Source organism: Toxorhynchites rutilus, chromosome 1 (assembly GCF_029784135.1).
Source record: "Toxorhynchites rutilus septentrionalis strain SRP chromosome 1, ASM2978413v1, whole genome shotgun sequence".
NCBI classification, from domain to species: Eukaryota; Metazoa; Arthropoda; class Insecta; order Diptera; family Culicidae; genus Toxorhynchites; species Toxorhynchites rutilus.
Window position 1 is genome coordinate 77,231,500 of NC_073744.1, and position 13,227 is coordinate 77,244,726.

Below are 13,227 nucleotides of genomic sequence, written 5' to 3' on the forward strand. Positions count from 1 at the left end.
CCAAAAAGATGAAAACGTCTTCCGTTTAGAGAGCCAAGGACCGGGAGGAACTACAAACGTACAAAGTGCAAAAGGCTCCAAATCGAGACGTATGGCAAAATACGGTGGGAAAGTCACGGTCCCGGAAGCTGTACACCCAGATGCTGACAAAGCATCATTGTCTCATCATGGATGATGAGACTTACGTCAAGGTGGACTCCCGGCAGCTTCCGGGGCCCAGCACATGTTTGATGTTCCGGATGAAGTGAGGAAGCAGAAACTTTCAAAGTTTGCCAAGAAATACAGGAAAACCTGTTTTTGTGCGATTTCGTCAATTTCACATGAATTACAAAAAGTCTCTAACTCGTAGGTCATCTTTAGTTGTCAATCAGTTCAAATAACCCATTCGGGGTAGTTCAGACCAAGTTGCGCCATGTTGTAGTCTGTATCTTGTTGAGTATACTGCTTGTTAAAGCTCTTTAAATCACTCATACTGCATGTAAGCTGCAGCTACTATTCGTACGATCACTCCTCATAATTTCTTGATATGGTTTTGATTTGTGAAACAAGCTGACGAGTCCAGAATCTGAAGCCCCTATTCTTCAAACCATGCCATGATTTCATTATTATTATTTTATTATTAATTGATGCCAAACTACCCAATTATCACATTGTTTTTTATGTAAAAACAGCAGTAATTGATTTTAAAGCACTTCGTTGCACTTCTGACTGTTCGTTCGTGTTGTTGGTAAACTACCTAAATCGAGCCTTTTTGATAAAATTCTCCCCAAACCATAAAAATCCCATCTCCAAAGCAGTGGTTCCAAAAACTAATGTGGAAGCCAATGCTGAAGATTTCACTATTTCATGAGATCTTTTCTGATTAAAAGAAATTCAACTTGAACAGAATTTCTTCATAATGGAAGGACTTACGGAACGTGTCATGTAATTTTTCGACTCGTAACTTAACAGGCGGCAGTATGATGGTTGATCAAAATAGTTTCACAACGGCCTTGTTCAGCTAGCTTTTCATCAACACGAATGTCAGAAGTGCAATGAGGTACTTCAGAATCATTTACTACTGTTTTTGCATCAGAAACACCGTGATAATTGGGTAATTTGGCTTCAATTCATAAAATCCGAAAGGTCAGGACACGGTTTAATGAATAGGGGCTTCATATTCTGGACTGGTCAGCTTCTTTACCAAATTAAAATCCGGTCAAGAAATTATGAGTAGTGATCGTATTAATAGTAGATGCAGCTTACAAGCAGTATGAGTGATCTGAAGAACTTAAACGGGCTGTATCCTCTGCCTAGAATGGGATACATATTACAACATGGCGCAGCTTGGTCGAAACTAACCCGAATGGGTTATTTGAACTGATTTAGAATGTAAGATGACCTATGAATTAGAAACTGTTTGTAATTCATGTGAAATTTTGTAAAGGAGTTAGAGTTCTTCCATCTGGTTCTGTAGATAGGAAACACTGAAATTTTAGTTTTTTGAATGTTTCGCGCCTGAACACAACAATCAAGTTCAAATTGCCAGTCTTTTAAAAGAAGATAGTTATTATATCCTACACTATATATTTAAATTCAACCGATTTCTTACATATCTCTGGAAACTTAGAAAAAATGTGTGGTTCTATAGTTGTGAATCACAGTGTAGCAACAAGTTTCGACATGCAACTGAAAGTACAACATAGCCACGCGCAACCGAAAAGGCAAACTGTCCCAAAGCAGGGAAATAAAAGGAAATCGAACGGTCAACGACGAAAATTTGAGTTATTTTCTTGGGGAAACTATGTTTATGCGGTCCCTACCTACTGCACAAAAAAAAAATTTATCAAATTTTGAACCGAACACGATTTTTTGAAGCTACTGATGAAGTTTTGTACGATTTTTTATTGTTATTTTTTGTGCGGTCCCTATCCCCCGCACAACAAAAGTTTTGCCTGTACATGATTTGCTCATGTGGCAAAAGGAGTGCGCCATTCGTGACTACCGGAACTGTAAACGGGCAGATCTACCTCAAGGAGTGTCTACAGAAGCGTCTGCTTCCTCTGTTGAAGCAACACGAGGGCCCTACGATCTTCTGGCCGGATCTAGCTTCGTGTCACTACTCAAAGAAAGTCCTGGAATGGTGGGAGGCAACGGGGTCACTTTTGTGCCTAAGGACATGAACCCAGCCAGCGCGCCAGAAATAAGGGAGTATTCTAGTGTAGAGACTCGAATTTCGGACCTTCTTTTGACCTCCATAAAAATAATAAAAATAATATATTTGCTATCCATTATATCATTATTAGCTCATTTATCTTTTAACAATAAAACAAAAATTAAATGGAGAAAAACTATTCATAACTAGAATAGTTAAGAGCTGATGTAGTGAGGGGGCTCAAAAAAAAAGTTGTGCCATGACGTACACGACTCCAGCCTTTCTGGTTATCTGAAACAAAAATATCGAACAGATTCTGAATCAGTAGAGATGCCACTATCGCATGAACCTCGTCAAAAACATCTTTTTTGATAAAATGGTGGCCGTTTGAAAAACAAAATGCGGTTTAAAACGTTTTTTTCTTATGTTCCCCTATTTTTTTAAAATAGTAAAATTTAAAAAATATCATTTTTAGAGATCCATGCGATAGAGAGATACATGCAGATTGTATTCATATGAATTCGACATGAATCGGTTCAGTAGAACTTGAGATATCGTGTACGCCAGTTTGAAAAATCTAGTTTCGAGAAAAACGCGAACTTCAATCATTGTTATGGCCGTACTAGATGAGATACCGTATCACTAAAATGGCTCTAACTCGGTAAACAATAGGATTTTGGATAAGTTCTGTCTAGGGTATATTCTCGAATGCCTAAACTACAAAAATACGAAGGAAAATTTTTTATTTATTTCAAATTTCTAGGTTAGAATACTGCCTTAAGGCCCATATTTTATTGTTTGAAAGTTTGAAAAGGGTCGGCCAACTAGGTAACTTTCTACAAGGTTTTTTCCGTGATACAATTTGATGTGGGACACCCTTTGAGATTGTATCACATTTACCCGAAACCCACTCACCCGAATGACAGTTACCCGAAAGACAATCACCCGAATTCCACTCACCCGAATGTAACAAATAACTGAAAACGACAGCTAACCGAATGTAACATCTACCCGAATTGACACTTACCCGAATGCTACATTTACCCGAATACAACAATTACCCGAATGTAACATTTACCCGAATGCGACAGTTACCCTAATGTAACAATTACCCGGAAGTAACATCTACTCGAAAGCGACACTTACCCAAAAGAAGGATATATTCAAATAATACACAAATTTTACTATATTTGTATTTGTATTTGTATATTTAATTCTGATCAGTGTTATATAAAGATCATATTTGTCTCATACTTTCATTTCCATTCAAAAAGTATTTTTCGTGGGAAGTACAATTCGAGTAATACTGGCATTGAGTAAAATCCTTTTCAAAATAATGAAAAGTGAAAGAATGCAGTTTTATACGTATTATTAAGTCCATCCATTCTTATGGATGACGCAGGCCGTTTACGATGGTGTATCACGTTTGCAACTAGGCAATCAAAATGCATGACATGCATAATTAACCGGGCAAACGTAATGCACCAGGTAAATGTATGCAGCCCGATCTGACTAAAGGATCGTCTCCTATGTATCAAACAAACCGGGCAATGGAACACAGGTTTGCCGCTTCCGACGGCGGGTCGGCGGCCTACTCGGATTGCGTCACCTCGGCGGCTTGGTGCCGCCTCGATTCCTTATCCTCGTTAAATGGGGACTTCGCCCCCATGACATTGATCTCAAAATAAATTTCATCACGAAATAATAAACTCATGATAAAAATTGCGCTACGGCGGCAAATACGTAAGTACCATTTTTTCTTATCTATTCTTTTCACATTTTCATTAAAAAAATTTATGTTAAAGTTACCTGTTTAATTTTCGGAAAATTTCATAACCCATGCTCATTTCTGAATGATCTCTTGGTCTAAAGTGCAATACGGAAAGGAAAGAAGACAGCATGTCAATTGTGCCTACACTAATTTCTAAAAATAACACAGCGAAGTCTTCAACATCTTTTTCGAATTTTCTCATTGCAATTTCTCAGTTTACTTCGTATCTTCCTAACAGCAGATTCGACAAAACTCATAAACTGATTTGTCGGAATTTTTCGTTCTTCATTCGGGTAAACATCCCATTCGGGTAAATGTCGCATTCGGGTAAAAGTTGCATTCGGGTAAATGTTCATTCGGGTAAATGTCCATTCAAGTATATGTTGCATTCGGGTATTTGTTACATTCGGGTATGCATTACGTTCGGGTAGATGTGCTTCGGGTAAACGTGTTTCGGGTGAATGGGACACAACCCCCTTTGAATATCCAAACTTTTTTTTAAAAGATCCGTTGAACCGCACAAATGAGCTGGTTCGTTAAATTGAACGTATGTTTCTGAATCGATCCCTGAGATTGAAACAATAATGTTAAAACCGTATTGACCAAAAATCCGCCAGAAACGTGCCGTTGAACACTGTCCAGACATACGGAAAATTGTGACGGATGCATGACGTTGAATAATTGAACCACCGCTGGCCACGCATTGAACCGAACACATATGAGCGGAGGATTTTCACGCCGGGGATTTGCAGCAGCTGGTATCCGTCGGGGAGCTCAAGTGTATGAATTCCCCGCGATTCAATTAATCTAAACTATATTAATTTCCTTATCAATTATCATAACGCCATAATCAGAGTCGTCGTGGCAGGCGAGCGGTGCGCAATTGTACCGGTGGTATCGACCGACGATTTACCGGAAAGGGACATCAAGCAATGGTATCCCTCGCAACGCATGCTGTTCCGTGTAGCGGAAGCGGCAACAACAACCGCACACAATCCCAGTGGATTCGCCACACAGACGTCTTATTCGCTCCGAGAGATGATGATGAATCACCATTGAAAATTCATAAACCACTCGCTTTCGATCGGAGAAGCGCTGGCTGGTGTATCCAGGGCGCAGGCACAACCATATCCGGCGGGAGCTCCGTCGGATGGAAGCACCGCAAGAGTAGAGCACAATTTATGCGTAGCTGCGAAGCAGTAATATAGCAATAAACGTCTTAATTTATGTAAGTTATGAAATTTACATTCGGCGGGGTAGGTGATCATTGCTTCCCCGTGGTGTCACCCGAAGGATACGCCGGATGACATGTCGTTGCCGCGGGATCAGACGCACTAATCGAAGCAAAGCATTTGGTGTGAAAGTTTGATTACGTTGACTATGGGACACATAGCTTCGTAATCTGCATACCCCGGATCTGGCGTCCGGGGTTAATTCGACCGGTCCCATCGTATTGCATCACAAAATAAGCCTGCAATGGGACGGTTGGAATGCGGAGCTTTTGCTATCGGCGAAGGGACCAGGGTTTGAATAAAGAATGAACATTCGCTGGCGACCACAAATTTCGCCGAACGGGAAGATGTTTTGTACTCAGAACACACATAGTCAACACATTCCCGGCACGTATTTTCCGAGGAATGAACTTCGTGGCAACGGATGTGTATTCGGGTGCTTAACTCGATTTTTCTGCTTTTATTATTATTGTTCCCTCGCCGGTGTGCCAAACTCGAGGGGTGGTGGTGAAGTTGCGCCGGGAAGGAGGAGACCATTAGCGACGTCGAAACCTAGTGGGTTTACATGGCCATAAAAATTAATTGCTTTCGGATGGTTTGTGACTTCACGTACCTATAATTGTTAGTTCCCCACACGATGACGGAGAGCATTTTGTACATTTACCGGGGCTTAGGAAGTTTTTTTTGGGAGAAGGAGGTTTGACTCGTTACCACTAGGGACGTTGGTGGTACAATAACAGGGATAGGATGCTCTATGAGAATTGGGTCGTTTTCGTATTGTACACTCACCGTCATCGGCGTACGTGATGTGAAATTCTAAATAAAAATAAGTTGATTTTGGGCGTGAAAACTACTGCATGTAGAAATGGTAAACATGAGCAGTTATTCCACAATCAGAAAAGGTTTACGGAAAAAACATTCCGGTCGTGCGAGCTTTAAAGCCCGTATATACAATGTTCCCAGCGCAATCTATTCAGCCACTTTGTGAGCCATATCCGTAAAACCTAGAGATAACGAATTCATGAACCCTTTCTTTCTTCACCCATAAACACCAAGCCGGGAACTTTGAAGGTATCGAAATATGTAGACAGATATCATTGGCACAACATCAACCAGCTGCAGAAATAAACAACAACGATAACAAATCATCACATAGCTAAAAGAGGAAACACTTACCTCCAGCAGCTCCTATAAAATTAGGATGGTGTAAAGATCAAAACAATGGAACGGAACCAAAGAAAAAAAAACGAAACCAAACAAAGAACGATAATCGAAACAACGGAAGACAAGTTCACGCGCGGATTGGTACATTGAACGAGTGAAGAGAACGAACACACACGACACAGAAAACACGTCGATGTGAGTGTGTAGAGAACAGCACAAATACAACACAAAACGAACCAAGGGAAAATTCAAGAAAAATCAATGAAGGGAAAATTGAATGGGAGAATAATAATCGAGAAAAGAAAAACAAATGAGAAAAAAAAAGAAGTTACACCGAAGAAAAAATTAAAATCAGAGAAGGAGGAAGAGAAGAGAAGAAAAGATCGTTAGTACTTGAAGATTTGCTTTAGTATAAAGTATTGATAAAAAATTGTGATCAGTCGTGAGAGTAGATGGTTTGTTTTATTTCGGAATGTGTATGTGTTTGCTTCTATTATGTTTCTCGACGCTGTTATGTAATGTTTTTCTCTAGTAGCGAACTTCGCGAACTAACAAGCGTAACATTAGCGTGATTCGGTGTGGGATGTGTGAGGGTTTGTTTTTTTTTTGCAAGTGTCGAGAGCAGAACCGCTGAAGCTGAAGTGAATTCGATAGATGGAAATTAGAGAAATTAGTTTAGTTTTCCCGAAGATGTGAAGTGATAGACTAAGAGCTACGTGAAAGCATTACACGATTGTTGAAGTATTAACTAAACTAAAATGGTAATCAAATGAATGCATCTCGATCGGTGGGGGTGTGAATCGTGAGAAATCTAAGCAGTATTGAATAATTTGATTGGTGCAGTAACGTCTTAAAAACGGGCTAGAAAAGCTAGAAAACCGTGTGAATAAAAACTGGTGATAAAGTAGTAAAACATATCCTTACCTTAGATCGACACAAATTAAATAAACTGTGTGCCTTGATAAGCACGATATCAAAAATAATCATTATTTAAAAGTGACTTATCGCTAACTGCCAACAGTATTGTATACGTGTATACCCGTCTCTGTGAATTATATGTACCTAAACAAACAGCAGATATATCGCATTAAGCATGGTAATCGTTTCAAATTTTATTACGAGCCACCGAGAGGAGGGTTTTCGCTTGCCCGAGGATTGTTGTCCAACTCTAAGGTATCATAACAACAATCCCCCCGGCGTCTGCAAACCGAACCATTTCCGGCCGTGTTGTGGGTTAGAGTAAACACCGTCAGGATGTCTGGTATCCATGCGGATAAGGTAGTAGTCGAATGACGAGCGAGAGTGAATATAAATGGGCTGGGAAAATTTATTGGAGCTCTTCCACACGTGCAGTCGACCCCAAAAAACAAAAGGGGGAACGGGATAGGCGATATCATGACGTCACACGGTGTCCTCGAGGGGATCAGTTCATCGCTTGGTAAAGGAGGGATCCCTCTCATGGTTGAACTGTGCGCCAGCAGAAGGGCTTCAAAGCTAATGGGAATAAATGTGTGCCATTGTTTGCTGTCATCAGGGCGAAACGTGACGCCACTCCAGTCAGCTCCAGGTTCCGTTAATTAAATCTAGATGTCACGCTTGGTGAATTTCGTCGCTTTGAAAAGCAGACGGCTAGTTTTTGTGGAAGCACCATCATAACAATGGTGATAAAAATAAGCCAGCATAAGAACAGTAATTCATCCGATGCTCGTATCGACTTTCTAAACCATCGCTCGATAAACCCTTTGCGATAATATGGGTTTGTATGTGGTACTGTTGATTACTCCAGCAGCCCCGAGCGGTGTTCCAAATCCAGCAAAAGTACGTAACAGTCGTTGAAAACTTTCTCATTTCGGAAATTGCTCCGAGTGAAACGAAACGAAATAAAAAAAACCCACCCGGCAGTAACATTTAATTTAATCCGCATGAGACGGCGAAAATGTTGCAACGTGAAAAGTTTCTGTCATTACGATGACAGCTGCTGCCATATGGTTCTCACTGGGTACTAAACAAACAGAACAAAAAAAAAGCTATCGACCGGCGTTTCTAAATGGATGCAATTTTGGGCGTTTGCCTCATTTCGCAAACACTCGGGGTTTCGGGTTCGGGTATTGCAATTTAGAAACATTAAAACCGGGACGCGAAATTAATTTTAGATCGTGAGGAGGCTTGCTCCGGTTGCGGTCCGTCATGCAATGGGTCCCTAATTGTTTCGACAGAGTGTTGTATGTTTATTCGGGTTATTCGAGCGAAAAAAAATGTTATGTCAATGAAATCATAGTCGAATTTTTGCGTGTCAAATAGCGAGAAAATACACGATTATGAGTTGGGCCTGTACATTGTGAGAATTTTGCCCGAAAACAAAATAAATTCTGTATGTCTTGTTTTTCGCAATAGCGAATGTCAAATTTTGTGCAATTTAAGCAAAATGTATACGAATGAAGACTGGATGAATTTTTGAAGTGTTAAAAAATACGGCAAATTTGGAAAAATAATTTGAAAATATATTAAATTAGAATATGCTAAATTGCTGATTAAATTATGTTAGTATCATTCTGCAAAAAAAATAAAAACTTAAAGCTTATTAAGAATTTTGAGTTTCGTTCCGAATAAAGAGCTGGATGGATCGGTAAATGGTTCTATCTCTGCCCAGATAATTTCTGAGTTGAGTTCCAGTTCATAACTCGATAACAAAATGAGATAAAAACCTAAAACATTTATTGAATGTATAAAAGTATCCAGAATTAACATTTTTGGTACAATTATTCGACCATCCCTTCTTCACGCAGAGTCGAAAACACTAAGACCAATCGTTTTCGACGATTGGTAATTCCAATGAGAACTGTGAACGATCCTATGGATTGACAAATGGCCTATCATGCGCGGAGATGAAGTCTGGTAGGATTGTTGCTAGTCTCGTTTTTCAATCTTTCTAGGAGTTTTTTTTTCATCGTTCCTAACATATTTGATTCAATCTGGGCGTCAATAAATGACTCATACATCGATTAATTAATTTATTCAATTGATTTCGACTGATGAACACTTTTGTTTCCGAAGAGGATTGCGTTGAACTTGTTCATGAACAACATGGATAACATTGTGCACCCGTATCGACCTCGGATGTCCCTTTTTTGGAGTTTCGATTTCACTCGAACTAGTTTTTTGAGCCATTTTATCTAAATCAGCTTGAATGTTAGAGATAGTCGCTGATAGTGACTGACTATCATTGATTTTATTCCTCGACTTTGATTTCACTTCTTTCATAACTGAAACATGGTCAGAAAAGGGAAAATGGTGAAAATGAAAATTTCCCATTTGTTGTTTGAATTAGAGTTTGTTTTCGAGTGGAAAGAAAGAATGAAGAAAAGAAGCTTGGAACTCACGATGATCCAATGTGTGCGAGTTGATTGATGATTTGGACGATATCCTTCAAGACATCCTCGAATCCTATTGTAATATACTTGTCCATTTTTTACGCATATTTCAACTCATATTTTTGTTTCAGATTGAACCTTCGAAACAGCAGCAGCTTCATTACAAATCAAATAAACCATGATTTATGCACGTAAAAAAAATATTCCGGACAATTTTCCCTGAAATACACGTCCTTCGTTAGCTATTTTTATTTTTTTACCAGTGCAGGCTTTCATTCTGCTTCAATTTACACAACACACACAACAATAAAAAAGCGATTGCCAATAGATACTGAATTGGTAAATGAACTCGACTGCTCTCTAATGGCGAGAGCACAGCAAAATCGAATGAATTTTCTCTCAAACTATCTCTCTCTCTCTCTCTCTCTCTCTCTCTCTCTCTCTCTTATTTACTCACGCGTACATACATCCCGTTTAAATCAAATCAAATCATCAAATAAACCGTAAAAATTTCTTACAACTAATGATTTGGTTTGGGGACACTTTTTACGCCCTTACCTAGCCAGGGCATTCATATTTTATACGCTACAAATTACTGTGATACGATTTTTTTCATCAATGGATTATTATGGTTTTGATTTAATGAAATCCTGTATAAAATTTCAATATTAAAAAAAGGAAAAAAATGCCTTCGCTTTCCTCATTAAAGTTTAACGCTACGGCTGATAGTGTTCACTTGAAAGCTTATGTTTTATCTAAATTTTGCACGTAGCTTAAAATCCAAGCTATCATTGAAGCTGCAGAGCGTTTCAAAGTAATGTACTTTCATTCCAAAAAATGTAAAAAACGTCAATATTCCAAGCGTTGAAAAGTAGTAAAAATCAGATTTTATTATATTGCGCTCAGATTTTGGATTTAGGCACTTGAATATTATAGCAAGAGATGAAAATTTTTACGAAACTGTTGATGCCATTTCTATTGTTTTCCCTGATGGTCAGCGATTTCCCGAATGGTCCGAAAGATCAATTTTTTTTTCATTTTTTTCCAAAAATGACTTTTTTTAAAAACTCATAACTTTTGAACTACTAGAACGATTTAGATGATCGATAAATTTGAAACCAATGAGCTAGAAAATATATTTCACTTTCAAAAAATTATACCTTGTTCTCGTAATTATTGATTGTATTTGTCTTTTATAGTTTACATCAGTGTCTTAGAATATCAACAAATATTCACGAGTAACGAATATGTTTTTATTTCAGTGTAAATGACTTTTTTTTTCAGCTCGAAACACACTGCCCTCATTATATTGATGACAATAACAAACGAGTTCATTTTGTTCATATCGCTGATGCATGAACAAATTTGCTATAATTAATGAATGCGCCATTGAGTGGGGTTCATAACTTCGCTGTTATTTATACTTTGAATATCAAAAGCAACAAATTGATATTTCTCACATTCGAAACGATATTCGTTCTGGCATTGATTTTGAGCCAAAATTCAAAAATAAAATAAAATTAGTCAGGCTGGATCATTTAGAGAACAAAAACGCCAGAGCTCGATGAAACGATCTTTGCAAGAAATCGCGCAGAATTTTGTTTGGCGAGACGGTAACAACGGCATTGCGAACGATCCCTAAACACCGTATTGCAATTGAATAACAATTGCTCCTAGACTCGATGGTCAAATGGATTACAACATATCATAATCTTCTTGTTGCCTGCGTTGATTTGGAAGGACTTAAGCATCAGTACTGTGTGCTGTGTGCGGCTGGTTTTTATGTAGGTCGGATTCTACATAAAAACCAGCCGCACACAGTTACATCTGGTTAAAAGTAAACAACAGCTGATATTCATTTGGCTAAAATGAAATTCTGTTCTGGCATTCTGAATAATCAAGATGAAAATGACATTGGGTGGAAAAATAAACATCAAAACATATTGATCAACAAAAGTTCATTTGCTCATATTCACTGGTTGCTTGGATCTGTCATTTTGATTTTCGTTTGGAGTATATAGGTTTTCGATGCAACCTAGCTCGAAAATATATGCTTTTGAGCTAAACGAAGATGATTTTTTTCAACACTGGTTTACATGGTTACATAGTAGAGGGCGCTATATATTTTTATATTTTTCTTGAAAACTGAGTTATTGACGTAGGACTAAGTCTTTGATTTCTACGAAAAATGTAACGTTTATTAAGAGTTTTCAAATGCTTATTACGCAGAATCATTTTTACGATATATGTTATAATATATACCATTAGACGGCAATTCCAACATTTTTTCGCCTGATACATCAATAGTGGAAATAATAAAACAAGTAATAAATTTAACAAATAAAGGAGGTATGTTTTGCGAGCGGATGCGAAGGTAAATCATGTATTATGAATTCTTTCTTCCAACTTCGTTCCCATGAATGTTGTATGTAACACAAAATTGCGTGCAATAATTCGTTCTATCTAACAAATCAGCAAGATGTTAAATTAATCAGATGCAAGATTTTATGCATCATTCAAACTTCATGCAAGATTTCATAAAAGGAAAGAGGAATGTGTCACCCATACAGTGATTGTTCATTAATAAGGAGGAGTCAGCGATTATCATGCGAGGATTTATTGAGATCGGCATTACATCGCATCGCAAAAATGAAACGAAATGAAATATCAATAATCTTCATGACTCATATTCATAATTCCCAATGACTCAATTCCTTCTATGATAGATTGAGCAGTATAACCAATACGATTTGATTGCGATTGTCTGCAAACGAACATTATTTCACCGAAAAAGCTACTGCTCTCGATGCCTAATAATAAGAATAAGACAATGGAAAGAAATCACAATACCATAGCTATTCATTAAAAATAAAGCAACTTCATGATTTCATTTGTATTCTACGTCAAAATATCACAATATCGTGATTATTTTCAACATGTTTTTTCGTTTCTTCCCCATAAATTTCATTTTCAATGCAATCAATGACGATATAATTTTTTTGTTTACCCATTCACATATACTTCATCTACCATTTCACCCCGTTATGTGTCCTACTGATATTCATTAATCATTTTTAGTTAGACAGTTGAACTTCCTGCCAGAAGCTTATTGTCTTTCTTTGTTCGGTACAAACCGTTTGAAGGTTATGAGTACATACAATAAACGGCCCTTTTCAGGGCTACTATTAAGAGTTTCAAAAGAGTTAAACTAACAGATTTCTGAACAATGAAAAGAATTACATTTATAATAACCAAGTGTTCTGAACAATCACAGTCCTACGTCAAACTTCCGTCCGTGCCCCTAGGCTCAGACCCTTTCACTTTTTTACATAACATATCCAAAAATCAGAGTGTTTTTTTCGTCATGATTTCTCTGATTCTAATTCAGTCCTAAAACCATTTCCAAGACAAAGATAATGGAACCGAAAGAACAATTTAAGAAATGATGTCATGTTCTAATACATTATGATCAACGAAAAAGGGGACGATTCCTTGACGTCCCGATACAAGATTTGTTCAGTGATAAAATTTTGCATCCTTTTAGGTGTGGCTTGT

The 13,227-nt window shown here is 37.9% G+C and overlaps 1 protein-coding gene across 12 annotated transcripts in view; it reads right to left on the minus strand.

Moving 5' to 3' along the window:
- Positions 1-13,227, minus strand: part of LOC129762307 (complexin) — a 727,632-nt gene that overhangs the window by 152,698 nt on the left and 561,707 nt on the right. For 9 of the 12 annotated variants that reach the window (XM_055760463.1, XM_055760461.1, XM_055760471.1 and 6 more), the window contains exon 3: positions 6,314-6,325. The exons of the other annotated variants lie outside the window; for them this stretch is intronic. In XM_055760463.1, coding sequence (XP_055616438.1) covers positions 6,314-6,325 — 12 coding nt within the window. The remainder of the gene's footprint in view (positions 1-6,313; positions 6,326-13,227) is intronic. 12 annotated transcript variants of the gene reach the window in all.